The sequence below is a fragment of the Aulonocara stuartgranti genome (assembly GCF_965226115.1).
Source record: "Aulonocara stuartgranti genome assembly, chromosome: 15".
NCBI lineage: Eukaryota > Metazoa > Chordata > Actinopteri > Cichliformes > Cichlidae > Aulonocara > Aulonocara stuartgranti.
In genome coordinates this window covers 488,961-516,195 of record NC_138951.1, presented here as the reverse complement: position 1 = coordinate 516,195, position 27,235 = coordinate 488,961, and the positions used below count along the sequence as shown (strand labels likewise).

At 46.4% G+C, this 27,235-nt stretch overlaps 1 protein-coding gene across 8 annotated transcripts; it reads right to left on the bottom strand.

The window, feature by feature from the left end:
• Nucleotides 1–316: 316 nt before the first annotated feature.
• hmbox1b (homeobox containing 1 b) lies at nt 317–27,235 on the bottom strand. Of its 8 annotated transcripts, XR_014271140.1 has the most exons (11): nt 26,449–26,629; nt 24,188–24,880; nt 16,395–16,480; nt 14,499–14,609; nt 11,680–11,833; nt 11,386–11,468; nt 10,916–11,011; nt 9,535–9,629; nt 5,991–6,074; nt 2,424–4,216; nt 317–750 (listed from the first exon to the last, which is right to left on the bottom strand). XR_014271140.1 is itself a non-coding variant. In XM_082504555.1 (10 exons), exons 2-10 carry the CDS (start codon nt 24,865–24,867, stop codon nt 4,073–4,075), a joined length of 1,533 nt encoding a protein of 510 aa, XP_082360681.1. In that variant the 5' UTR covers nt 24,868–24,877; nt 26,732–27,235; the 3' UTR covers nt 317–4,072. The 8 variants fall into 8 exon arrangements, 7 of the variants coding, with proteins under 7 accessions (XP_082360681.1, XP_082360680.1, XP_082360677.1 ...); XM_082504555.1 differs by lacking the exon at nt 26,449–26,629 and adding an exon at nt 26,732–27,235 and having other exon boundaries at nt 317–4,216; nt 24,188–24,877; XM_082504554.1 differs by lacking the exon at nt 26,449–26,629 and adding an exon at nt 26,732–27,233 and having other exon boundaries at nt 317–4,216.

Here is a 27,235-nt window from a genome sequence, read left to right as displayed (position 1 = left end):
CACCGCTGGCCCGGCCATTTATTTTTTAATGCACCTTCTCAGATTAACTCACTGCGTGTCGTGCCCAGGGCTGGACTGGAGCAAAGAATCGGCCCGGGCATTTTGACGAGAGACCGGCCCCCCATAAAGCCTTTGAATGCAAACGCTGTTGTGACAGTGATGCACGCTGTCTTGTTGGTATATGTATGATTTCTATACATTTTACATCAGATAAAAACTTTGGTTGTAAGACTCAGATAATTATTAAAAGCTTGCTTTGATTCGTGTACTTTGTATAGATCTGCATACATGCAGCCAGCAAGACCATAAACACACATTCTCATTGATATAGCTTTATTCTCTTGTACATTATATTTATATTTATGTATATATATATATATATCATACTAAAATAAACACAAGTTAAAAAAATGAACAAAGAAACTGTACAAAAAATGTATATATACTACATCTTAATTACAGAACAGTCTACTGTCCAAAAAAGGCACTAAATTCTGAAATGGGCAATACAGTAATTTTGAACATAACTAGATTTGAGATTGATACAACAGCATTCAGTCCTCTTTTTCTGAGCTATACTGGGATGAAGTGGATGGTGTTGCACTAGGGGACACACAAGGACACGTAGGCATGTTGACCCTGACAACCACAAGAGAGGACGCCCCTTCAAAGCAAGCACTTCCACTGAGTATGCATGACAGCGAGTGGGGAAGTGCCCGTGTCACGCTCGAGGTGGGTTCCAGTTTTCTTCTGGAAAAAAAAAGAAAAATAGCACAATCTACTTTGTGAGCACCTGAGGGTTCTTTCATCCACCCCATGAACTTTTCTGTCAAGCTTCAATGTTCATGCAAAAATACTAGCGGATTAAAACTTGTACTTGCTAACTGGGCCACGGCATCTCTCAAAGTCAAAGGCAGTTCATTTAAAAGTGTCTCATAGTGGGAATAATCTCTGAATGCATGCTAATTTCACCAGTTCTAATACGCAGCATGTTTTGTAGGGGAACATCACGCCAAACTCCCCCCCAAACTCTTTAGAAGGAAAAAAAAAAGTGATCATTTCAAGTAGTTTAAAGAGACACGCTCTCAGTTCAATGAATGCTTCAATCTGTCCGAGTCAAAAACGGGTGCACGGTTTACACGTGCGCTGGTTCAAATCAGAAACTGGAGATTTTACCAGGGAGTTTGGTGTGGTGCTATTTACCAAAGAGACTGGCACATACTGGGGCTTTAGTTTAGAATGAAGCAGCTCTACTTGAATTTCTCTTCTTTCCCCATCATATATTGGAAATTGGACTTTTTGTTAAAGGTTACATGTAAAGTTTAGTTAACATCAATACTTAGTTAAATACTAATTTTAGTTAATACTAATTTTCATTAAGGTGCATCATGGTTTATTTTTCATAAAGTAGCTTACTATGTCCAATACAAACGGGAAGACTGCTGTTCAGTCAAATAAGGGATGAGCAAAACAGTCAAATAATGAGAATTTAAAAAAAGAGAAAAATAATTAGAAAAAAAAAGCATGATTCATTTCAAAACATTTGTTTTTGTACAATACCATAAAAATGAGCATAAATACATACTGTTTTTAGCTGAGAGCTCTTTCTTTTTCAAACACAGGTCCCAGTTGAGAGCCACTGTATTGCAGCTTTGAACTTACTGAAGCAGTACAATTAAATCAAGCTTTACTAGACTACAGCTGAGGACTGGAAGTTGGTGTACAAGCAGGAACCAGACATTAACCGCAGTATTAAACCTGTGAGCTTATTTGGTGCATGATCACCAACAGCCAAATCAAACTATCACAAACTTGAGGACCGGCATTAAATTTCTGGCAGACTGTTTAGTTTAATCCCGCTTCGTAGAATATTCTTTTCTTTCTCCAAAACCATCGCTAATGCAGGGACTCTGACTTCGTGGGGAATGTAATTAAAAAATTGTTGTCACGACTGTACGGAGCTAATGCTAGAAGCTAGCTTAACTTAGCTGAGCAGAAAGTCAGGCTTTTTACAAAAGGGAAAAAATGTGCACTTGGTTGACGTTTTTTTTTTTACTGATTAAAACACATAAATCACGAAAAAACGTAAAAAAAAAAATAAATAGAAAAATTATTGTGTTTTAAGCTAACAGTCAATGCTAACGCTAGTTTTCAGTTAATTCGAGCCGGAGTTAAAGGATCCACAAGTAGCCACAGAGAAAAGCCGCAAGTCACATGTTCAAGAATAAACTTTAGACATTTGGTTTGTTCCCGTTAGACAAAGCTGGCCTTGATGCTTCTGTCCTGTGGCTAAGCTGAGCAAACCTAGCTTCTAGCTCCACTTTGTGCTAGGACATATCTGGCATATAGAAATAACTGCTTCAAACAAAATAATACAGAAAATAAACAGTCGAGTCCCCCAGCACTGAATAAGAACAACCCACCTCACAACATAGTGATATTCAGTAAGAGATGGTTTTGGAGATCCTTCCATCAGGGCAAAAAAAGGAAAAATCACCTCTTTAGTAGTCGGTGACTCTGATTCCCTTTGAAATGGCAAGTTTTTGTCTGAGGCTACAGAGATGAAAGAAGCCTCGAACATGTTTCTGATATTTGTAACCATTTTCACTGTGGACTTGATCTAATTTGACCTCTCTGATATTAGAAAAAGCACATTACTATTATAACGAGGCAGCGTCACAGAAGTAGTAAAAAGCTTCAGGGTATTTTATCATTGTATGCCTGGTTGCTAAAACTTACCTTTACTGACACAGACCTGCTGTAGTGTCATGCCTATACTGAGTCAAGAAATAAACCTGCGTAGGCCAAAGGAGTTGGTATAAATAACTTTGGATGGACTTTAACACTGTTTTCAGATCAGTATTAGCTTAGCGTCTCTCTTTTCCTTTGGCATGGATGATGTTTCAAACAAAGCATAACTCGTCTTATTAGATAGCTTACAAAGTTTGCTCGATTATCACATTGACCGCAGCTTGATCCTCATAGTCTTTAGTACTTAACAATAGTGTCACAGGGAGCAGAAATGACTACGTCCAGTTGCTGTTTGGCCTAGAACCAGAGGAAGAGCAAGTAAGGAACCTCGAATCACTGCTGCTGCTGTTGGATAGAAACCTTGATACCGTTTGCCATCGTCAGTGTGTGCTGAACATGTTTCGTAGTGCAGTGATTCACAGTCCCCATCCCTGTTGTATGAAAACCTGCTTGCAAAAAACAACGTCTGTCTGCGTGAACGTAAGGCTACTACAGAAAGTTCAGATACGTTTCTATCCAACCTAGCAGCTCTACTGCAAGGAAACCGAAAGCCATTTATTCTACTGAGGAATGGACAGAGGAGAAGAGTGTCAGCGCAGCTCTGATATCATTTTTGCTGACTGACTTCCGTTTTTCCCGAGATGTTAGGCCAGAGGTTGCTCTTCTGATGAATTGCACAATGATAAGGTGAATCTGAGGGTCAGGTAAGTAGGTAGATAGGTAGCACACCATGAGGTGAGTGAGACTGAGAACCATAAGAACCATATACATATATATGTATATACATATATATGTATAAAACATGTATATAATATATATACAGTACACATTACTTTTCTGAGGTTGACGTTGAGGTGAGATAGACTGAGGATCGGCTCAGACGACCAGGCTGGAGAGGGAAGTAGAAGGGGAGCAAGGACGAGGTAAGGAAAGAAGAGGTATCCTGTACTGAGGGGAAGAGAGAGTTCACACTCCCGGACAAGAGCCGCCGTTTAGAGGGGTTTGCGGGAGCCGCCTTTTCTTCTGTGGCTCATTTCCACAGAGATCACAGGGCCTACAGTCACCCATTTCTGCCAGCTGTGTCAATATATGGAGTAAGGTGGAGCGGGGTTGGGGGTAATTACTGTTGACAAGGATTACTCTGAGGAGGGAAGAGGAAGGGGGAGGCCAGGAGAGAAGGGAGAGTTGGTAAGGGGCTGGCTGAGGAGCAGATGATGAAGCTTTACTAAGTAGCATTACTTTGGTCTCTTTTCAGTCCCCCAACTCCATCTATTACACTCCCTTCTCTCGTCCCCTTCCTCCATCCCAGGTCCTGTGCAGTTCATTCGTCCTCCAGGGACTCCGTCTTGATGTCGTTGGGCCCCCCTCCGGTTCTGGACAGGGCCAGGATGGTGTGGTTGACGGCAGCCATCTCCACAGCCAGAGAGATGGGGTCCTGGTGCTCGCTGTGCGCTGCGCTGTCGTCCTGGGAGAGGGAGGAGCATTGGGAGGAACATCAAGGACAAAGGTCATGACAGGAAACAGAATGTCTCTACATCAGAGGTAAGGAAAGAACACGTGCTTTTGACATGTTAAAGGAAATCATTTAAAAAGACAAAAAAAAAAAAGTATGCAAGTAAGTAAAGCATGTAATGGGATACTTCTACCACAAGGTGACAGTAGTGGCTCTCTGAGGAAAGCCTGGTGTTTTTGCTTGAGGTGCCCATCCCCAGTTAGGAGGTAACGTTCATGTCTGCAGCCTGACACTGACTACAGAGAGTCTAGAGTCTCCACACGGTCACGCTAACAGCAACACACTGCACTCACAGCTTTGCCAATTTGAGTTAGTGTGCACAAAACTGAACTATGACAGAAACTGCATGCATTTGACCCCACGTGTCCCCCCCTCAGCACACTACAGCACTGATCCACAGCTCACTAAGCCCCAGCTTTCATTTTAGTGGACAGAAACCCTTCATTTCCTGGTAACTGTGACACTTTAGCTTTGTCAGCCACACCCCCACCCATACCAGGGACCACCCAGGTCCTGTGCTACCCTTTGCACGTCATCATCACGTGCAGCTGCAGCTGTGCACTGTTAGACCACACCTGCTCTGTGGGCTCCTCTTTCGTGTTAGGGCTGTTGTTGCCTCTTCAGCTCGGCCCCTGCTGAGGATCCAAGACGAAGAGTTTGTGCATGAGCAAAGTGAAACAGGGCAACGCTGCAGCTGCTGTCTGTGCTTCTCATGCTGCTGTTTTAACCTTTCCCCTTTGTGGTGAACTCGTCCAAGCCCACTGTTCAACCACTCAGCTACTGATGCACAGCGTCGCCCCTGTCGGGCTAAATGTTTGCTTTTGTTTGGAAGGACTTCATGCAATCATGTCTGTGCTGGGACCCACGATCCTTCACTCTCTGAAGGCAGATGCCCGTGTAAATGGACACGAAGCCAGTGCAGTGAACTACGCTGAGAGCTGGATTCAAATTCACGGTTTGTTTAATGTGGTTGATCACACGCAGGGATCGTCTACAACACCTCATCCTTCTGTCACTCAGCAACGTGCTGATCCAGAGAAGATCCCCACATTAATATCACCGTCAGCTTCATTCAAGGATTCTGCTGTGTGTATTACGTGAAAACAATTCGGCTCAATACAATAATCAATCAATACTAATCGATTGTAGTTTGTGAAATGTAGTTTGTGTTTCTCGGTCAAACCAGTCACTGTGATTTCAGAGGGGTCTGTGATTTAGACCGCTGCTGTTGATCATTAAAGGTTTAACTGTAAAAAATGAATATTTCAAAGCTTCAACAATAAATGTTCATGTTTTCACGTCAGGTTAATGCAGGGCTGATACACGGACGTTTGAAGAGTGTAAAACAGCGCAGCTGCAGTCAGACGATGAACCACGTCTACTGCAAAAGCTTCGTTTGGATGTTAAGAACACGCTGGCGTGACAAGAGCCTGAAAATCAGTGACATCGAGCAAGTCATCAACTTTTCAGTGACATGAAATCTGATTACTATATTCATCAGAAATGTGAGAGAGCACTGTGGACATGGAGGGACCTCTTTAACCTCAGTCTGATGCAAATGTGGCTCTGCTTTGGCCTCATTTACAGCTGTGCTGCACACGCACACACAAAGGTACACAAAAGGGAAACTCGTGACAAAGGCTGATGATTCACTCAATCCAAATCCAATCCACTAATCTATGGTAACAAACATCAGCGTCTCAGCGTGTTGCTGTGTGTGGGATACCTGTGTGGGCGAGGTGGGCTCCAGGCGATAAAGGCCAAAAGGTCGGCTGAGAGGTCTTTTGTCAAAATAGGGGAGGTCACAGGCCTGGAGGTATTCCAACAAAGAGTTACTGCGTTAGCTAGCAGGTCATCTGAAGAGCGAGAAGCACTGTAAAATCTGCACAATGACTTCTTCTCTTTCACTGTTACAGCAAGCGGTGCTTCACAGGTAGGGATGGGTATCGAAACCCGGTTCTTGTTGAGAACCGGTTCCCACTGTTTCAATTCCTTGGGATCGTTTGCCATTTTTGCAAACGATTCCCTTATCGATTCCAGTCGCCCCGAATGACGTCGCCACGTTGCGGAGCGTCATTTACCTGGCAGGAAACACGGCGGCTCAAACGCTCAAAACTTTGGTTATACTTTACGAGAACGGATGACAACAGGGCAACTTGCAATACTTGCAAAGTAGATACTTCATTTAAGGGAGGAAACACTACGAATATGCAAAAGCATTTGCTCACAAACACGCGATGACCTTAAATGAATGTCGTGTTTTTAATTCCGCTCGACTCGTGAATCTCAACCAGCAGCAGCGGTAACGTTTGCACGTCCTCTCCCGTTAATGCAGCAGGTAAATAATCAACAACAGTGCATATTATGTTAGCGCGATCTGCCTTATTACAAACCTGCCATTACTGTGCATTTAGTGACCATGATGAGACAGAGTCTGGCTCAGATGCTGGCAGTTCTCGCTGCAGTCTGCCGGTAGCGTCTCCTTTCAGGCAGGATAGACGAACGTCACCGAGCAGAGACTCAGTTTGTGGTCAAAGGCTTGCAGCCGTTTGCCACAGCAGATGATTTTCAGTAAGTGAATGTGTGTAATTGTAGGCAGGGACATTACTGTTGTGTAATTGCTACAGAATAATTTATGTTATACTTTGTAAATGTAAAATAATAATAAATATTCTTCTGTAGCAATAACAATGTTTTTCCTGGGGACCCTGTGACACCCCATTGAAGAGCCGTAGGCTGGATCTCTTAAGATCTCACTGTTGGGTTTGTAAGGCCATGTTACTCCTAAATGTCTCTCTTGTTCAAAGAGAAGATATAAAACAAAGTTCTGAGCTAATCGACCTCAGTGTCCTCCTTTGTAAAAAGAATCGATAAAGAATCGAATCGTTAAACAGAATCGAAAATGGAATCGGAATCGTGAAAATCTTATCGATACCCATCCCTACTCACAGGAGAAACACATTCACACTACCGGTCAAACGTTTTAGAACTCCGACTTTTCCAGCCTTTTATTGTGAAAATCCTGCAGTTGAATGTCTCATTGCACTCTGACAGAAACGATTGGAGTTAAAGAAATCATGGAATCAGTTTATAGACCAAAGTGTCTCCTTTGGCAGATATAACAGCTGAACAGCCGTCGCATTCTGGCTACAACAGAAATCAAATCTTCTCCCATATCTGTAGCAGAAGTTCCCGTGAATGTGGACCCTGTAGGCTGCGTTGCTTTCGCTCTTCTGTCCAGTTCAAACCAGCTCGGTGGGGTTTCAGTCTGGAGACTGTGCTGCACACTCCATGTTTTCAAGCTCACCATCTTGTTCTGTTTTCCTGAGGTAGTTCTTGGACTGATGTTTGGGTCATTATCCTGCTGTAGGATGAACTCCTGACAGACTGGGTCCACACCAGAGGGTGCTGCAGGATGCTGCGGTAGCTGTTTTGCTCAGGGTGCCTCTCACTCTGTGCGAGTCACCGACCCTGGATCAGCAAACAGCCGGGTGATGGCACTCACTGTGGAACCAAGCCTCTGTCTTATTCTGACGTCCTGCTGATGGCTTTCTTGCTGCAGCCCGTCCTCTCCTCACAGCTGAAACTGAGACTTACTATGACCACGATGACTCTGTGCCTGAAGCTGCTGTGCTGTGAGTAAGTAAAATGTATTTATATAGCGCTTCTCGCAGATAAAAATCACAAAGTGCTTTACAACAAAGAAGATGAAAAGAATGGAAATACGACAAATAACAATGTGAAACAGTAAAATACAACCAATTAATTAGAAGCTTGCCGATATAAAAATGTCTTCAGCTGCTTTTTAACAGAATCAAAAACATAAATAATAAAACCAGTGGGAGTGCTGCACTGGCTGAAAGGCCGATCACCACGAGTTTTAAATCGAGTGCGTGGGGCCACCAACAGTCTCTGATCTGATGACCTCAGAGCTCAGGAAGCAGAATGGCGTTTCAGCAGGGCAGATATGTACTGGGGAGCCTGACCATGTAGGACCCTAAAGGTTAAAACTAAAACCTAAAACTTACAGTCAACCAGTGAAGGGAGGCCAAAACTGGAGTGATATGAGATCTTCGCTTGGTGCCTGTTAAAAGTCGTGCTGCATATTTCTGCACAGTCTGAAGATGATTTAAAGCTGATTAAAACAAGTAAAAAGACCATTACAGAGTCTAAACGTCAAGAAATAAAAGCATGGATAATCATCTCAAGTTCAGCTTTGGACACCATTAGTCCGAGTTTAGAAACATTCCTTAAATGATAAAAACGGTTCTGCTCAAGGATGCAGTGAGCCGCCCATCACACCGGCTGCTGTCCTCTGACTCAGGCGTGTCTTTGGCTCTGCAGACATCTTCCTGTCACACTTTGTTTCTGAGTGACTTTGATGCTGAAGGAAACTGGACTCGCTCACACTGTGACGTTCCTACTTTTCTGTGGCGGTCTGTGTCTCTTCCACGGTTAATTCCCTTTTTCTCACCATTTCTGTGCCAACACTTTCTGCAGTACAATACTGCTCAGCTGATGCTGTCCAGGGTCTGGTACCACAGTGTGCTCCAACACTACAGGCAGAGGGGCTGAAGTGATCCAGGAAAGTTGGAGCAGCAGCTTTCAAGGCCGTATCAACCTCCTTTACTGCAGCTTCAAACAGTTAACCCATGTTGTTCCCTGAAAAAGGTCTTTTTGTATCGTTCTGAAACGGACATTGTGTTTCAGTTTTGGGATCATTTGTTTTAAACCTGTGGTGTTTCACCACTTACCTTTGTACCAGTTCAAGCTGTTCACTGGACCGAATGACTTCAACTGCAATAAATTACTGGACAAATCGGGCTGTTCTAAAACGCTGGAGCCGCAGCGTATATTTTGAAATGTAACCTTGTTGCTTGAGATTTGCATGTTGAGCAATCATAAGTAAGCTGGTGTGTTCAGGTAAAGCAGACATGTTTCCATTGGTAACAGGACAAAACGAGGGCACAAACATTTGCTCACTGACGCCTTTCAAGTTTCAATCATGCACAGAACTTGAAGTGCTTTGTATATTCAGAGTGCACTGCAAGCTGCGTGTTGGGCTTATTAACACTAACGAGACAGAGACCAATTAGACAGAACAGTCAACAAAGCTGAAATGAGCAGCATGTAAAAGAAAAGATCACAGCTCACTAACAAGAGAAGCTCGCAGCTTCGTGCTTGTTGTTGATCAATTATGAAAACAAAGCTGGAAGACAGAAAGCTGCTCCGTCTTTTCTCAGTACGATCACATGTTCATCCTGCACTACCTGCTCCGAGAAGTCGTTCCCGTCGATGTCGTCGCTGTTGGAGTGTCCCCCTGGACTCTGGACGTCTATCCCGTGGCTCTCCAGGATTGTGGCTTCTTGGAGAAAGAGGATGGCTCGTTAGACTTATGATGCATCACTGACAATACTACAAAACATGAGAGCAGTGACTGTAAGCCAGCGACACAACGAGAGGTTGTACAGAAGCCCCGATACATCTGAAAGAAACGATGCTCCAAAGTAAAAGAACCTGTCTGAAAGTAGTCAGTAAAAGGCTGCTGTAAGGATGAAGTAAACAGCTGAAAGCAGTGAAGTAATACTGCAAATATTTGGCTGAGACAACTTAAGACGAAGAGTCTTAAGATCAAGACGAGGACGAACAGACTTTTTACCCACAGGCTGTCAGACATGCCCTACCTCCACCCTGATTGGAGGATAACTGCACTGCCAACACCCATGGACATTACACCTTACTTATAAACTGTATTTCTACGTATACTTTAATGCAACCAACATCCCTACCTCTTTAACCTGTATTTATTATAGTTGCAACAGCAAGCGAAGGCCCAGACACAAAGTTTTAACAGATTACAAGTGGCTGACAAATATGTGACAGATCGAATTCACCGTTACACTGTTGAACAGCTGCCGTCACGCTAAGAAGGAAACACGCCGTCTTCTAATTCCAAGGTTTTACATATAAGGTCATAATGGAAATCAACCACAGAACTGCACACTAAGCCCCAAAGCAGAAGCAGCGTGCGAGTGCAGCCTTACTGCCTCCATCGTAACGAGGACGGTAAGCAGCAGCCAGGTGCTGATCAACAGCAGTGTGAGCACATCTATAAAAGCACAAGTGTTGTTAGTTTGCAAGTCTGGAGCATTCAGGCGACACAATGCCAATCAGGAAAGAAGCAACTGCTGCTGCCCATCATCAGTCCGACAGCCAAAGCTCGACCCACGCTGGGTCACACGGCGACCCCCGGGACGTCAGCGAACCTAGCCAATGACAGAAGAGTGAGGAAATAAAGTCAAGCTGCAGTGACCAAAGTCCAGACCGGATTAGAGCGGAAACCCCAATGAGCAGGAGGCTCATCCAAAGCTTCACTAAAGAAACCATACTACTAAAATCTCGCATCACTGATTAAAATGCTTCTGACAAAATGTGAAAAAGCTCAAACATCTGAAAGAATAAATAAACGCACTGATAAAAAAATGTTTCTACTGCCGGCATATCTAAAGAACCCGAGTTTGGCTGGAGCAGTTTGAAAGTCCTCCGAGCTACAGCCGTCCTCCTCACTGCCAGCCCCCTGCAGAGGTCATGGCAGGGACACAGTAACACACATTTCATTAACAGTTTGTAATTTAAACAGAGCTACATTACCAATGTTGGCACGTCTCTTGATCTCTTTGCGACGATTGGCAAACCAGTTGTAAACTTTCAGAGAAGTGACCCTCTCCAGATCAGACAGCTTCTTCCCTGGAGGAAACATACAAACACAGCATCACCATATTTGAAACCTTTTATTTGGGATGAGGAAGAAGAAGAATACTCCGAGTGTGGCCACGTTTGGATACGACTTGTCTTGATGTTGTCATTTTATGCTTTAAGACATTTGTGTCAAATGTTGTCATAATTATGAATTACGGCTCAAAACGAGCACATTCATAACGTCACGCCGTCCTCAAGTCCAAGTGACTGTTTGTGTCAATCTGAGCACAGATTTCACACGATGCGTTTCACAGCTGCTTCAATATCTGCACCACGCAGACGCAGTTCTGTAGCCAGCAAACAAAGCCATCACTCATTACAGTTAACAACACGTGTGCAGCTTCGTGCACCTGCTGGTTTACCTGGTTTCTGGATAACAGCATTGCAGGCGTTTGCTATCTCCTCCCTTTTGGCCTCATCTGGATACTGGTTGTCGTTGAAGTAGCTATAAATAGCACAAGAGCCACAGTGATTAAATTAATTTCACAAGGACGATGTCAACAAACTGGAGCGGCTGCTGTTTGTCGTGCACGTGGTGCAGCTGAGTGCGTGCGAGGCTTTGCTGGCTGCACCGTTTGACTCCGGGAGGAAATAAGAGCGACGTTATGAAGCGCTCCTACCATCTATCATCTCTGCACACTTCCTCTGGACCTCACCTCTCCATCACAGCCAGGCACTCTTTTCTCCAAGTGAAGCGGCTTCCCCGACGCAGGCGGAAGGTGCCGGGGGCGGTGGTGAGGGGGGGCGGGGTTTGCCTCCACTCCATTTCCTCCAGAGGTAACGGAGCTGGTCGCATGTTCAGAGTGGCACCTGCAGCAGGAGGATTACTCAGAGTCAACAAGTCTGCAGGTGTCGCTGTGGTTTGGAAGCACAAGTGACAGAAGGACAGAGCAGCAGCGCAGAGATGTGATGGCGCGAGGACCGTGGTCGCTCTGGCAGCCAGAGCCCCGAGTCCTTCGTGAAAAACCAAGCGACATCGTCTTTTGGTAATCTCACGAGTTATGCTGACACCAAACTCGCGTCAGCTCAGGTAACGATCGCAGCAGAAAAGAAACCGAGCGAGCTCTCTTGTAAACCTCGCCACGTTACACTGAAAGCTCGGACATTTAACAAGGCCGAACCGGATCACCTGGCCGGTGCCGGTTTATCAGAAAGCCGTGAACGAGGAGTCAGTTTTCTCTGCAGCAGCGACGCAGGTGCGTGCGTGGGGGGGTGCTGGGCTCGGTCGGGCTCAGTCTGGCCATAAATAGCTTGGAGCAGTTTCCAGAGCTGATGGTGTTGGCGGGGCTCCACCGAGGAACATGCTGCAGAGAACAGGGCGTGGGACGTCTGCTGCCTGGCTATAGGGCGGTACAGAAAACACACGCCGGATCTGAAGGACGCGCCGGCCTCTCGTTTCGCCTGTTAACCCTTTACAGTGTGGAGTCAGGATGACCGTGCACACAGCAGCAAACCCAAAGTTACTTGATAACAACAAATAGTTTTTTTCTCTTCAGTTTGGGACAGTTAGTCGCCGTTACAACAGGCTTCCAATCCAAGACATCGTGACAGTCAAACACCTGGATAATTTAAGATGACCTCACTGAAGGTCAAGAGCTACGAGGTAAATCCTAAATCTTTACATAATTTGGAAACATTTTTGGTGTAGTAGTGATTTCTAGATTTCTACCGTTGTCGTTCTGCTGACAGCCACATTTCTCTAAAACAAACGTCATTGGTTCCAACATTTCTTTATCTAACACAATAAAGTCACATCTTTAACTGCCGCTGAGCTCTAAGTGAGTAGATTCCATAATATAGTGATCAAAACACTGTAATATGGAAGAAGTGACAGAGTCATCAGTTAGGACGACACAGGAAACCTTCATGCCTCTCGTACTGCAGTCCTACCTTGAATCTGATGCTACACAGCTACAAGTTACTCGAGTTGGATGCAGATTCTTACTTTCCTAGTTGATCACCGGGTCACTTCCTGTAGTCCCTTCTTGTTGGAGCTCTTCTTCCACTTTTCTTAGAGCACCTCCGAGTTTTCAAACTGTTTTTGTTAACATTTAACATTTCTGCAAATACCAGAAGATGTTCACTACTTTATTATCACAGCAACATTTAACAGTGGAGGCAGCGAGTTTTCTTTGCCTCCATGCTGAGCTCAGAGAGGCAAACTCTGCTGCTATCTTTACGTCTTTGCTGTTGGGACCGACTCATGAAACAAGCTTTGAAGAAAACAATTAACTGGGACATATGCTGGGAGACATTTGTCCACATAAATACACATACCTTTTGTTCCCATTAGCACTGGCAACAACTGTGGGAACCCAGGCTAATTTGTAGCTCTGCTTAAAGCCACGAGGCCAAACACGAAACTGTTTTTTCAACACTTTAAACGAGGTTGTCAAACGTAAACAAGCTGAGGACAGCTCTGCTGTTCTACTGCAAAACAAACAGAAAGCAGTGTTTGTGTTTTTAAACTTCAAATATTGTAAAACAAACAAACGTGAGCGCAGATTTGAACTAAGTGAAGCCTTTCATCGAACGACCAAAGTAACCCACGTAGCAGCACTTCTGCTCCCACCGTGTTCGTATACGCAGACAGAAGTGTACACAGTGAGCAAGTAGGGGTGATGTGGGCCACAAGTGGCCCCCAGGCCGCGAGTTTGAGACCCCTGTTTTCAGTAAAGAGATTTGTTCTTGTTCAATGGTCTTTAAGTTTTAAACAGGAAAGGTGCACCTCGAGACTTCTCACCAAGATTGACACTATGGCTTCATCAGCAACAGAAAACTTTGGCCCCTCCCACCTTGTCCCACCAATCAAAGCCAAATGGAGACCTCAGACTAGAGTGGTGGCGGTGAACCGATCTCCAGTGCAATGACCGAACGGCTTGTAACAATGCAGCGATGTCACGTGGAAGGCGACGACGGGGCATCCACACTGGTGCGGAGCTCACTGCGAGGTTTCTTCTTCCATCTTCATTCTGCTTTGCCGCTCTGCTGCCTTCTGAGTGAAGGATGCTCAGGACAAAACAATTATTTATTCATTTCCTAGTCGGCTGCTCCTCCCCGACTCTCATCAACTTAGGCTGTGTTTGTGCTGACTCTACTCTGCTCTCCTCGTTTCTTACCTCGGTGGAGGTGAAACAGCCTTTCCGTTTGCTTTGATCCTTCATAACTGCTGCAGAAATGACAAATTAACAAGACAGTGTGCTGCTAAGCAACAGCCGCAGTCAAATGTGCTATTCGTGTACGTGTGCATCGCTAAGACGGACGTTTTCGAGATTCGGTTGGCGCAAAAGATTCAAAGCATGTGACTAGCAGATCTTATACGGAGGGGAGATCGTCTCCGATTTGCTTCCACTGAGCGACACACACAAACTGCAGGGTCACGCCTTCCCCCACGATCACGTACTCTCAACTGCCAACTGTCGAATGAGGGCAAAGCGCCAAAACATATTGTGCCAGTTAATCAAGCCAGATGTACCTGGTGTGGTTTTCTCCAGCGTGTACCAGCGGTAGAAAGCCCTCTTCTTCTGCTCGCTCAGGTCGGAGCCGTGCTGCAGCAGCCAATGGGAGATCCTGCTCTGACTGATGCCTGGAAAGCAGCCACACATCAAATTACATCACAGTGGTTTTTGCACAGAGCACAAAGTGTAGACAAGCACTGGAAGAGTTCAACAGACACAGAGCAGAATAGGAAAAGGAGCACACGGCGTTTCCTCTCACATAAGTTCAGACTTTCTGTCTTCCTCCATCACTTATCAGTCAAACGCTGCTGGAAGCTGGGTCTGAGTTTGAGCTGTACGACTTTTTAAATGCCACGGTTTCTGGCCTTATTTTGCAGCACCTGTTTGGTTATTGAGTAATGTTAGTTACATTCCTTTGTGTGACTTTAATACCTGCAGAAAAACAAAAACAACAAACCCACAATGTGTGCAACAGCACAGGGGTGTTCTTCTACGGGTCAACTGTAATACAGAGTTCAGAATTATACAGGTGACTTGTTGGTAACAAAGCAGCCTTTCTTTGCACTCCACCTTAAACCTGACCTGAGAACAACTGGCCCAAGCTTCGCCCGTACAGCCTCAGCTCGCCTCATGTCAGAGCACCGACTGGCCTTCAGCTGCCTCTGCTCAATATGAAGCGTCATGCTGTTTTTGGGGACAAACGTGATTTTAAAACCCTTTGTGTGGCGCCTTTTGCACCACGTGTTGTGAAACATGTGGTGCAAAAGTTCTGTTTCCCGTTTGCAAGTTTTACTACTGCTCAGCTTTTAGTTAGTGAACACAGGCACCCGCGTGTCTTCAATGCAAACTGATCTCAAACTAGGCCTGTGACACTGGGCCTTTAGTAATTTGGTCCGTGGGCATGCAAACACTGCCCCGGTCAGTTTACACACTCCTGTGCTGCGCTTCAGTGTCGGCCGAGTGTTTTGGCAAACCCACGATCCAGCTGCGGTTCCGGTCGTGTGGTAGGAACCACGACCGGAACCGCAGAATGAACTTTTTATTTGTAGTGTGAACGTGATGCGACCTCGATCTGAGGTGGAAATTTAAGTTCCTTCCCGTAGTCTTGTATCCTTTGCATTTTGGGATGCCAAAGGGTGGGCGTGCAAAGTTCTGGCTCGCAGCCATGAAATTAATATAAAATTCTCCATGTTCTCCACCAACCCAGAACACCTTCCTCCTATATTCACTTTGTTTCTCAGGCACATCTGGCCAATAAGAGGACTAAATATTCTCACGTGTTGATGAGTTCACAAACATTTTCCTGTGTAAGGAGAAACCAAACCATGGGTGTGAAAAGGCCCTCGCTCTCCTTCCAGCTGCAGCTAAACAGCTGTGTGCAGGCTCAGGATCCACAAGCTTCTGATGCTGCGCTCAGACTCCAGCTCCACTGCACAGCAGCAGCAGCACTGCAGGGTCACCACTGAGATCCTGCAGCAGGTGCAAATCTGGTTCATGCACTGAACTCAGGACAACGACTGCTGAACAAGACGTTCAGTTCATGTGGAGGATGAGAGGAAGCGTATCAACTTTCAAAGAAGAAACCGACGAACAGACTCGCTTCATAATGAATTCAAGAACACCCCGCCAATCTGTGAGAAACAGCTCGACGTGTAAAAATGATCTTGTGTTGTTATGTGTGAGATGATGCAGACACACAAAAAAGGTCCACTGACAGATGCGTGAAATCAGGCGCTTTGTCAGTGTTTAGGGGGCAGCCCAAGTCTACGATGTCTTCGGGGTCAGGACACAAGCTTTTCACAATAACACAAAGTTCCTCAAACGCCAATGTCAAAAGTGAGGAGGAGCGAACGTGGCATGGCAACAGGAAACGGCTGATGCGAGTGACGTGGCTGAGCGTGTCAGCTACTAACCGGTAACTTGTGCCACCACTGCCTGAGAGATCCTCCTGTTCCCCAGGAAGGCTTTGATCTCCTCTTTCACCAGACTGCTGTCCCTCCTGCAAACACAGAGCACACAGAGATCTTCATAACCTGCAGCTCGACACAGGTGGCAGAAATGCAAAGAAAACAGCTTCATTATTACACATTTGGGAAGCTGGGGCAACGTCTGGCTGCTAGACAGCTGTAAAAAATATATGAAGTGAATTACAGCTTTCATTGTTGTGCCATTACACAGGCAACCTGCTGCATAATTACCCAGCTTAAAAGGGCAAATGCATACATGTTTAATGCTTTTGTCACCAATTCATTCTCATTTGGAAAAAGCCATTCGTCTGGTTTTCTGCACAATAACACGTTCATGATGATTCGATGAGTTTCTTTATTGCACCTATTCACGGCCAACCTACGAAACCGCAGCTCCTCTTTGCTCTGGCCTGCACGTCGACAGCATGTACCGTGGCTTCCCCCTCTTTTATAGCTCCCACGTAATCAGCATTGCATTTCAGACGAACATGAAGGCAGCGGCTCTGAGAGCCGAGCCGCAATCCAGTAATCTATATTTTCAAAATGCATTTAAAAGGGCATGTGTCCGCTATCTGACTTCACAGCAGCAGGAAAATAAATATATATAAAGCATGCAGAGACTCGCAGGAACGCAGGATGTGCAGTCACAGTGTACCCACCCTGCTTTCTGGCATCAAGCCCATTCCCCTCCCACACCCACACACACACACACACACACACACACACACGCACGCACACGCGCGCATGCACACGCGTGCACATGCACACGCGCGCACACATGCACGCACGCACGCACGCACACTCTGTCTCAGCTTCATTCCCGTCTAGCACAGACTGAACACGTGTCTGAATCTGAGAGTGCATTCAGGTTTTTTACACGACAGCGTTTCCAGCAGGCGCCCTCCCTGCCCCCCGCCCCCCACCCCCCACCCCACAATCACAGCAGCCTTTGAACCAGCCGCTATCCCAGGCTCACACAGTCAAAATGGAAATCGCATCAAAGTCCTAAGCACTCTGTTTGGCATATTTGTGAAATGAAAATGCGTCACGACTCTTTGACATCCAGCATCAATATCATCCACGCCAGCCTCTCACGGCGCGGGCTAAAATTAGAGCCTGAAGAAAAAAACGCTGCTTGTATCGACACCAGTGAATCAATGTAGCACGAGCTGCTGTACAAGCTACGAGACTGGGGAGGAGAGGGGGGGATGTTTTGGGTGCCAACTCAAAGGCCAAACTCCTGCAGAGAAGCAAGTGTGCACTTTGAAAGTGAGAAAAAAGGGAAAGGGCACCGTGGACCGCGGACAGGCTGAGACCTCGTGTCACGCCCCCGCAGCCCTGCCGAGCGAGAAGCTGGAGAGCCCTGCAGCAGACGAGGGCTTTTGAACGCTACTTAACTTCTCGGTCGTTCTAAAAAGGACGCGTAATCTAATGCAGAGGCAGCGCGAGTGAGCAGCGGGCCGGTCGCTGACGACGGAGCCTATTCTTACTCGTACAGTTCACACAGGGCAGCTGAAGGCAGCGGGACAGCACAGCAGTAGGAGGAGACAGCGCATGTGTGAAGTGCTTAGAGGAGGAAGAGACGAGGCGCTAACACGCACACTTTAATAGATTATGAACACTTTACCTGTCAATGGGCCTGAAAAACTTCTGAGCCTCTGCTCTCAAAACCTAACCAAGCTGAATGTTACTAAATGCAGTTTCATGTAATGTTTCCAGAGGTGCACAACACAAAGCTTGTTCTCTCTTCCCTCTTACAGGAGATCAGCTTGAACTCGAGCGGTTCCCTTTTCTGACGATGTGCATCGTCCCGACAAAAGTGCCTCTGTGCCGGCTCGGGTTGCTCTGAAGCCTCACAGGATGCACGTCTTTGTGGGCGACGCAGGGGACGAGCCAAAACTCTCATCCATCACGTGCTCTGCTCCTAAGGAGAGACCAGAACGCTGCCGTCTCTTTATCCGGTATTAAAACCGGATCTCTTTAGTCCCCATCTTCATAGTAAGAATCTGGCAACAGATCTGCATTTGTGTCGCAGCTGAACTGCAGACGGGCGCGCTGCTACAGCAAAACATTTCCTCAAGTCAGATGTCAAAGTGACGGGAGCTGGAAAGGCAAGTTTCACGACAGCAGAGCAAATGCCCGAGTCAGGGAGGTCATTTAGATGGGACTAAACTGCAAAGTTTCACGGTCTGCGTTAACCCCGGCAGGCTAGGCTACATGAAGACAAGCGCAGCACTCTCATATTCAAGCTGGGGAAAGATGCAGAGATGGCTTGGCTCAGAAAAAGTAAAAAGTCCAAATATGACTGGCTCCTGTTTCCCAGGGCAGCCTTTGAAATGCTGGGGATTAACGAGGAGGACAACAACTTTGGTGTATGTGATGCAGCTAAAACATTTCCACTTCCTCTGTGCTGGAACGAACAGCACTGCCAGATAATGTAGGGCACATGCAGCAGTCGTGATGACGCTGCTGCTGCTGCTTTCACTGTGTGTGTGAGATGATCACAAAATGGGTCCCCGAACAGATCTGGAGTACGTCGGCAGGTGTGTCTGTCAGTCTGTGAGCGACAGACTTTGTCAACAGGGTGACGTCACGTGAAAAGCCCCAGAAATAGAAGGGCCCACGGTGCCTGGGCCCATCCACACGTCACAGCCCCGTCCAACACGCTTCTTAGTACATGTGTAACGGTCTATATGCTGCATCTCTGTGAGACAAGCGTATAACGTCCAGGATTCGTCCAAGGACTACTGGTCTGTAGCTGTGCTGTTACAGTGGTGCATGCTCATACTGAACGTGGTATGAAAACGTAATCTGTGTAAGCAAAACGCTCAGCCTTCAGACTAAACCACCTTTGACTCAGTGAGATCAGATACAACAGCTCCGGTGCACGAGACAGATCGTGCAGCATGAAGAATCATTAGTGTTACGGATGCAAACAGAAACGGTTTTGCATCAAATGCGAGAGAACGAGGAGCTCCTGTCTGTGCCGTCCATTTTTCAGACGATTGTGTCAAACTTTAGCTTCACTTTTGAAATTCCAGGTTCCTGAAATCATATCAGACATTTGGCTCAAAAACATTTCTAGATAATGCTGCTCGCAAATACTTCAGACTTCACCATGAAAACATTTTGTATGAACAAACTGTAAAATAAGAGTAGATGTAGTAGATGAGACACATGAACTGCTGCCTCTGCCCTCTCCACCTCCATTTTTCTAAAATCTCCAAGTGAAGGTAAATTTGTGTAACAAGAGATTTTTTTTTAAGAACATTTTTAATTCTGGTAACGGATATTTGAAATCTTTCAACATGAATCCTTTTCCTAGAAAGCAAGAAGCACATGGAAACCCACGTGTACAAGGCTTTTTGTGTGTGCAGAGTTTCCAGTGCATAGACACATCCAGATAGCTTTAACCCTTCAAGGCCTATCGAAGCGTGCACGCTCCGTTTTGCACAACTATTTTTAAATGCCGGTAGAATTGCAACCACATAAGCTAGCACAATATTTCTTTTGCATTTGAAATATGAGGAGTTATATGCATTCAGCCTGTCCCAGGCCGCAGTTTTTATGGCTATGTTTAAGCTGCGGGAGATTTCACTTGTCATGTTTGCATAGTAAGCTGACGATTGATAAGACGATGTCAGAGGAATTGGTGCACAAATTATCATCACTCACCAATCAGTGCTGTCGCTCTCTATACACAGTTCGCGCGATTGCAAAGTGAAAGCAAAAAAACAAGCGCAAATTCAAACGCGACTTCAATATGTCACATATTGACAGTGGCTCACCGATGCCAATGACATAATTACCCAGCTACATTTCCGAAAGAATGCAAAAGCATTGACATATATTTTTCCTTCCTACGATAGCCCGACGGGCAGGGCAGAGATAGATTTTGGTAGCCCGACTGGAAAAATCGCTAGCCTCAGGACGTCGGGCTAGCGATTTTGCGAGCCCTGCACTACAGCATGTAAAAATATAAAGATAAGCTCTGGCAGACTTGGGTCTATGGTGGGCTCTAAAGGGTTTGTGTTTGAATATATGTAACCTACAGCCTGGGTTTTTATTTTTAACCTTAAAGGAGAAAAGGCTCTGCACCTCACTGGCCTTCTATCCTTATCAATTAAAAAATCATTTGATTTATTTCCCGGCTAACATCAGCGCAGAATAAAAGTCTGTTTATGTGTCGACCGCGGTGAGGAGCGCACACCGAGGAGGGAACGATGCAAGGACACAGGAAGCACCAGTCCTGGCAGTGAATGCCTCGTCTCCATATACTTCTACTTTCCTTCACTGTGAGATCCGCTCAAAGCAACCTGTTTCTCCCTGTCATTTCATCTTTTCAGTGAAGCGAGCAGCGACGTGCAAACAGTCGACACAGTGTAAAAGAGACGCTTTCACACACATACGACCTTAAAAAAAAAGAACGCCATCTTCAACCCCTCCAGGTCAGTTATTACTTTAGTAAAGAAGATAAACAGACGATGAACTGACTTGGTCACTGACAAATATAGAGCTCAATACAAAAATAGAGCTGAAGACAAACTAGGAAACACACTAGTGTGCACAATCAGGTGTGGAGATGTGTGAAAATGACTGCCAAGACCACAAACTCAACTCTCAGACTGCTTACTGGCACGAGGCTGCCAAAGAGCTTTAGGAGTCCACGCTTACGGCCGTTTAGCACCTGGCCATCATCCCAGACAAACTCGTGGCTTTAGATGAATGCCGCCTAGGGCGGGGCTATATCATACCGTTCACGGTAATGTAATGTTGGGCAACGATAAGAAAATGAAATATGGGTAAAACGCGCATGCGCAGCGCCTAGGTTTACATACGCACATGGCGGCGACGCAGAACGAGAAGAGCGAAAGCAGATCGTTGAATGAAACAGATGAACCTGAACTGGTTTGTAAAAATGCTGCAGCTTCACTGGTGTGGAACTGGTTTAGCTTTCGTCCGTCAGATACACAACAAAGCACTATTTTTGGTAGCGCATGCTAGCGGGCCGTCGTTATTACCGTATTGTTTGGAAAATACGGCGCACTTAAAATCATCCTTTGATTTTTCTGAAAGTCGACAGAGCCCCTTATAATCCCGTGTGCCTTATGTATGAACTCTGGTTGTGTTTCGGGAAACGATTTTATGTGCACGGTGCTCGAAAATCTGTCAAATGTTTCAGTACGACTTTGCTAAGCTACGAAGCCGCACCGCTTGATGGATTGTCGGAGCATTACGGCTATCGTAGGCGGAGCGATACGTGCTGTGCTTCAACATAATGTTACCGTATTGTGTGTGTATGACCTCTTTTTAAGTTTTGTGGATGTTATACATGGTTATGCTGAGGACATGTCGGCCAGTTTCCACTGGAAATGCCTTTTGGTTAAACTGTCAGCGAGGAATTTGCACTGTTACATTTTATATAACTTTAATGCAAAAAACAGCTGCTTGTTTAAGTGAAAATACATTGTTGGGTCTTTTGCACTAATAAAGTTGAGGAGTTGTAAAGTATTTTGCCTCGTGTCAATTATATCGTCAGTTTTATCGTTATCACAAATTTTCGAATGTATATCGTGATAAATATTTTCGGTCATATCGCCCTGCTCTAATGCCGCCTTAAAGTGCCGCTGGCAGAAAGGCCACCACGCAGGAACGGGTGCAGCCGCACAGTCAGATTGAGGACGCTGTGACTGCAAAAGTCTACAACACAAACTGGAGAAAATGACGCGTTTGTCTATATGAATGAAACTCCTTACACACGTCACTGGATGAGCCCATTACTGTGAAACCGTGCCCTTAACCCTGTTTTACCCTCTTATTTGTGCCATTACAGACAACCCTCCCATACCTGTGGGCCAAACGAGGCACAGCTCCCCACTGTGGGAAGTTACCTCCATCTATCAGCAGAAAACATCCTTCTAAGAGAAACCAAGGTTTTTTTAAATTGTGTATAACACGTGTTATAGTGGAGTGTGGACAACTCTGACACCTCAGAGTAACTGTTATGTTTGGGTGTCTCAGGAATCGACAGCACCTTGCTACCACATGTTGCTAAAATAAGCTTTTGAGAGTGAAATTCAACTTTTTGTTAGCTGCATGTTACATCCATACTGTAGAGCCCCTGATTTCCCCTCAAGTGGGCATCATCATCACAATATGATATAAGAGGTAAAGAAAGTTAAAGGGGAAAAGCCCTCAAGCTTTATGGACAGTCGTCTCCACAGTGCTTTTGTTGTCGTCCTGACCATTCAAACAAGCCACACTCGCACAGGGCTCCAATCTATACACTTACACACTCTCTCCATCTCAAGTCCACACCTACGGCCAATTTTAGAATTACCAATTAACTCTGGGCTGCAGGAGGAAACCAGAGCAGCCACACATGCAGACTCTCCACAGGAAGGACCCAGGCAGCTTTAAACCCACTGCTGAATTGCTGTGTGTTCACTCAAATGAGCTTTGTACAAATAAACAAGCTAAATAGATTCCTAAAGCTTTGGTCAATCAGTAACACTACGAGCTCACTAATGAGCTCATCGGTGCGCACATCCCAACGTCCCACTGGTAAAAGTCAAGTGACAAAGTGGGATAAACCTCAGAATGAAGATCACAAATGACTCCCTGAGAAGATGAACCAACCTTGCACTTGCTGCTGTTTCAGACTTCGAGGTGTATCGATCAGCCAAGCCAGAAAATTCCCTCCACGTGCATCGAGCTGGGCACTTGCATCCAGATACGTTTGCAATACTTTCTTCAGTGTCCAATCTTGTTCCTCTCACACAAATTTGGATCCAAATCACAATCACCTCCAAAGGTTTTTATCTAAATCTGCCCGTAACTTTTTGCTAGTGCCTTCTTGCTGTGAAGCAAGAATCATTTCATCACTGTTCAGTAACATCACCTACAGACAGGCTTCCCAAAGACATTTTATGCAACATGAAGCTAAATGCAACAGCATGGATATTACATTTAGAGCCCCCAGGTCATGAACACAAATGAACATGAGATATCTACAGCTTCATGTATAGTTCTAGCAGCAGCTGCACACAATGAAGCTTCAACTGAAGTTCCTGCTAATTAGCCCTCACCTTACCAGCTTTACTGGTGATAAAAAGCAATCCCCCAACCTAGTGACGGCTGCAACCTTTAAGAACAAAACAACAGGAAAACAGGCATCGAGTTGTAGAAACAGTTTCAGTGTCGTCCGTGTGTTTTCTGTGAAAGTACTGTGACTGTGGACAGCGCCACACTAGACTGAGGCGTGTCGATGATTATTTCAGACTAGCCGCTTGAAGTTTCACCATCCTAGCAGTGACTCACTAGCAGTAAGTGTGGGGTGGCTGTAGCTCAGGTGGCAGAGCGGATCAGCCACTAAGAAGGTCGGTGGTTCGATCCCAGGCTGCTGCATGCCAAATATCCTTGGGCAAGATACTAACCCCATGTTGCTCTCCGATGCGTCCATCGGAGTGTGAATGTGTATGAATGTTAGATACTTAAGCGTGTGATTGGGTGAACAGGTGAATGAATTAGCTGTATAAAGCGCTTTGAGTGCTCGGACGAGCGCTATATAAGAACCATTTACACCCCGCAGTATTATTCCCCGTCACCATCTTTCACAGCTTACTGAGCTCAGCAGCCTGGTACTACTACATACTGCCCTCTGGTGACGTTTTTGTGCAGTGCATTATTCTTCCCAGTTCTACAAACAGACTCGACAAAGTTTCTCTGGTCATTCTCACCTCATCAGCTCCTCCACCTTATCATCGATATCCAGATCTTCCTCTGTAGATTCAAACCCGAACGCTCGCGTCGCTGCAGCGCTGTTCACCGGATATCGTGGCGGAGACAGTTTTCCGTTGGGGGTGGCAGCTAGACTGTCGCGGCCGTTCTGTGTCAGGGCCACCAGCGAGACCGGGGACGGCAGGATGGCAGAGGGCGGCGGCGGCCCTGGAGGCGGGGACGTGTCGTAGCTGTTGCTGGGAGACAGCGAGAGCCCCCCGGCGCTGTTGAACTGCGTCTGCGTGGCTGTGGAGATTTTGGAGGTCGTTGAAGAGGCAGCAGCGGCGGCGTGATCGGCGGCTCCACCCTCACCGCCACTGTTGATGCCGCCGCCATTGCATGACGCTGAAGAGGTGGTGGTTGCCGAGGCAGTGTTGTTATTGTTGAATGACGTGGTAGTAGTAGTATTAGAGGCAGAGTTGTTGGTGCAGCTGTTGGCCCCGCCTACGCCGTAGGAGGACGAGGAGGAGGAGGAGGAAGAGGTGCGGCGGCCAAACTTGTCGCCGTGCTCCCGGTCCAGCCGGTCCAGAGTGTCGAGCGCATGCAGGATCTCCTGCTTGGTCATGCCGGTGCGACGCAGCCGCTGCAGAAGATCTATCTGCTCAATAGTGAAGCGCGGCTCCTCGCTGAACTCAGACATCCTGCTGCTGCTGCTGAGATGAGACACAATACAGACAAGCTGAGAAACACAAGAGGAACACAAGCCGAGGAAAGGAAACAGGAAATGCAGACGGGGCAAGTTGAGGAAAGTAGGAAGGAATCCTTAGAAAAGTAAGTGGAGAAGGAAAGGAAAGGAGGAGCAAGTCAGGCAGTGGAGGGGATGGTGGATGACAGAGGAAATGAGAGGATTAAGTAGCAAAGAGTGAAAAGGAACGCAGTCACAGATGGGGAAGGAGGATAAAGGTAGCGGAGGAGAGTTAGAGGGATAAAGTAGGCATAAAACGGGTGGGAAGGGAGGGGAATAAAAAACTGCAGGAAGAAAATATAAAGAGGCAGCGGAGAAGAAAAGGAAGACAAGAGCGAGAGACAGAAGTGTGAAAGAAAAAAAGGCGAGGGGAGGGGCAGGGCATAAAAATCAGCTATTTTTGGGAAGCAGCAGGCAACACGCACAGAGTGCCAGAGTCACCTTGACAGCTGATGCTATCTTAACATTCTGTCTGTCGTTCTTTAAGAGCCACAATACATCCTCGGCTCTGCGCACCACCCACGCTGTATGTTTTTCACGAGCAATTTGCTGTGCTCAAAATCAATGCAACTGGAATCAGACTGCGGCAGATTTTCCATCTTCTGTGCCAGCCCGACCTGTGCCGATATGATAAACGGTTTAAAAGGGGTCACTGGCATTTTTCTACATCTGTCTTTCTCCAAACTGTGCGGAGGACAGAGCGGAGGGGGGAGGAAACATAAATGACTTCTGAGTGCATTTGAAGTTATCATAAATAATGGGGGGACACTGGCACATAAACCATTACCAGGCCTTCAGACACGTGCAGTAAAGGGTCATTTTGGGTCTGAGCACATTATTTCTGCAGCGCTGACAGGTGAACATTAACTAGTCCTTGGTGTTTAGAAGGTGAGCTGCTAATGCTGTAAATCATTACCAAGCAGAGTCAAAATCTGTCACACCCCAGAAAGACGGGCTGCACACAACAGAAGACCGCTGGATTTGGATTAGTGAGCTTAAACATGCAAGTGAAAGAAAAATGTGTGCTGCAAACAAACAAGAACATTTGAATTCATGCCCACTGTGATCAAGTGGGTAAGTTACCCATTCACCCAGAAGGCAAGTTCACCCTGCACGTAACTAAAGCAGCTAAAGATGGAGCTGTCTGCATTCCTATCGGGCTTGGATGTCCCCTGATAACAGCGCAGCTAAGTTCACGAACTCGGAGAGTGTTTGTCATGCCAACAGCAAAACTACAACAAAATAAAAACACAGCCACGGTGTCGTTAAACACAAACTCTAAGATTGTCTGACAGCGCAGCTTTCTAAACGCTTCCAGTCTTAAAGCGCTTCGCCCCGCAGTTGGCGGCATCTCTTCCCCCTCCATGTGTTTTTGTTTTGCTGGCCCGCAGTGAGAGCACAGATCCGTCGCGCCTTTCACCGCTGCAGGCGAAGCGCTGCTGATGCCAGCTTTCACGCCCTTTGCCCGAAAGCTAACGTTAGCGAGCGCTCCGTGCGGCACACGGACAAACCGCCCTGACTAAACGTCAAAATTACCCAGCACGGCGAGCCCTCCGTAACACTCGAGGATTGCTCTCGTTTTCTTCACTGCCCCCCGAGGCTGAATCCACACTGACAACAGCCCCCTGGCATCGCGGAGGGCGATTAGCCACCTGAGGTGGGCTACGCGGGTCGCCGTGGGCTCGTGCGATGATTAGCATACAACGCTAGCCGTGCCAACGCCGATACTAGCTGACGTTAGCCGCCGTCGCTGGCTAGCGAGCGTTTGATATTAATAACATCACTTTCTGTGTCGAGAGAGCCGAGTAACAGGACTTACCTCGGGTTCAAATCGTCCACTTAACCATTTAACTTTGTAACGGAAGCAAAGCGGCGCGGTGTCGTTTACTGCAGCCGAGCAATGAAGCAGCTGGGAACAGTGCCCTGTCCGACCCTTTTCCAAGGATTTCTAATCAGAGGCGAATTATTTGCCTCTCTGCTTTGTCTGTCTGACAACAGCCATATTGACAACTAACACCTCCGAGCAGCTCTGAGGGAACTGTAGTTTCACTCCCGCAAAGGCCTCCAACACGCGGCGGCGTTCCCTACGCTAAGGACTACAAATCCCTGAAACGAGGGAGAGGGGGAGCTGATGGCTCGCTGATCTACAGTTGTCACAAAAAACAGTGATGCAGTTTTTAATGTGGCCACAGCGGCTGCTCTCCCTAACCCCGCAGCAGCTGCACCAGGCGACCCGTGCCACCTCACCGGCCAACCGGGCAGCCACCAGCCGGCTGCACATCTAACCGCATTACCGCTGCGACACGTTTCTGTACACCTCACA

Excerpts from the sequence above, each read along its gene's own strand:
- hmbox1b (XM_082504549.1), bottom strand. The coding sequence starts at position 26,612 with ATGCTAATCATCGCACGAGCCCACGGCGACCCGCGTAGCCCACCTCAG. Across the intron at positions 16,481-24,187 it reads AAGGTGGAGGAGCTGATGAG|GAGGGACAGCAGTCTGGTGA; the intron begins GTGAGAATGACC and ends CTGTGTTTGCAG. Across the intron at positions 4,217-5,990 it reads AGCCCACCTCGCCCACACAG|GACGACAGCGCAGCGCACAG; the intron begins GTATCCCACACA and ends TCCCTCTCCCAG.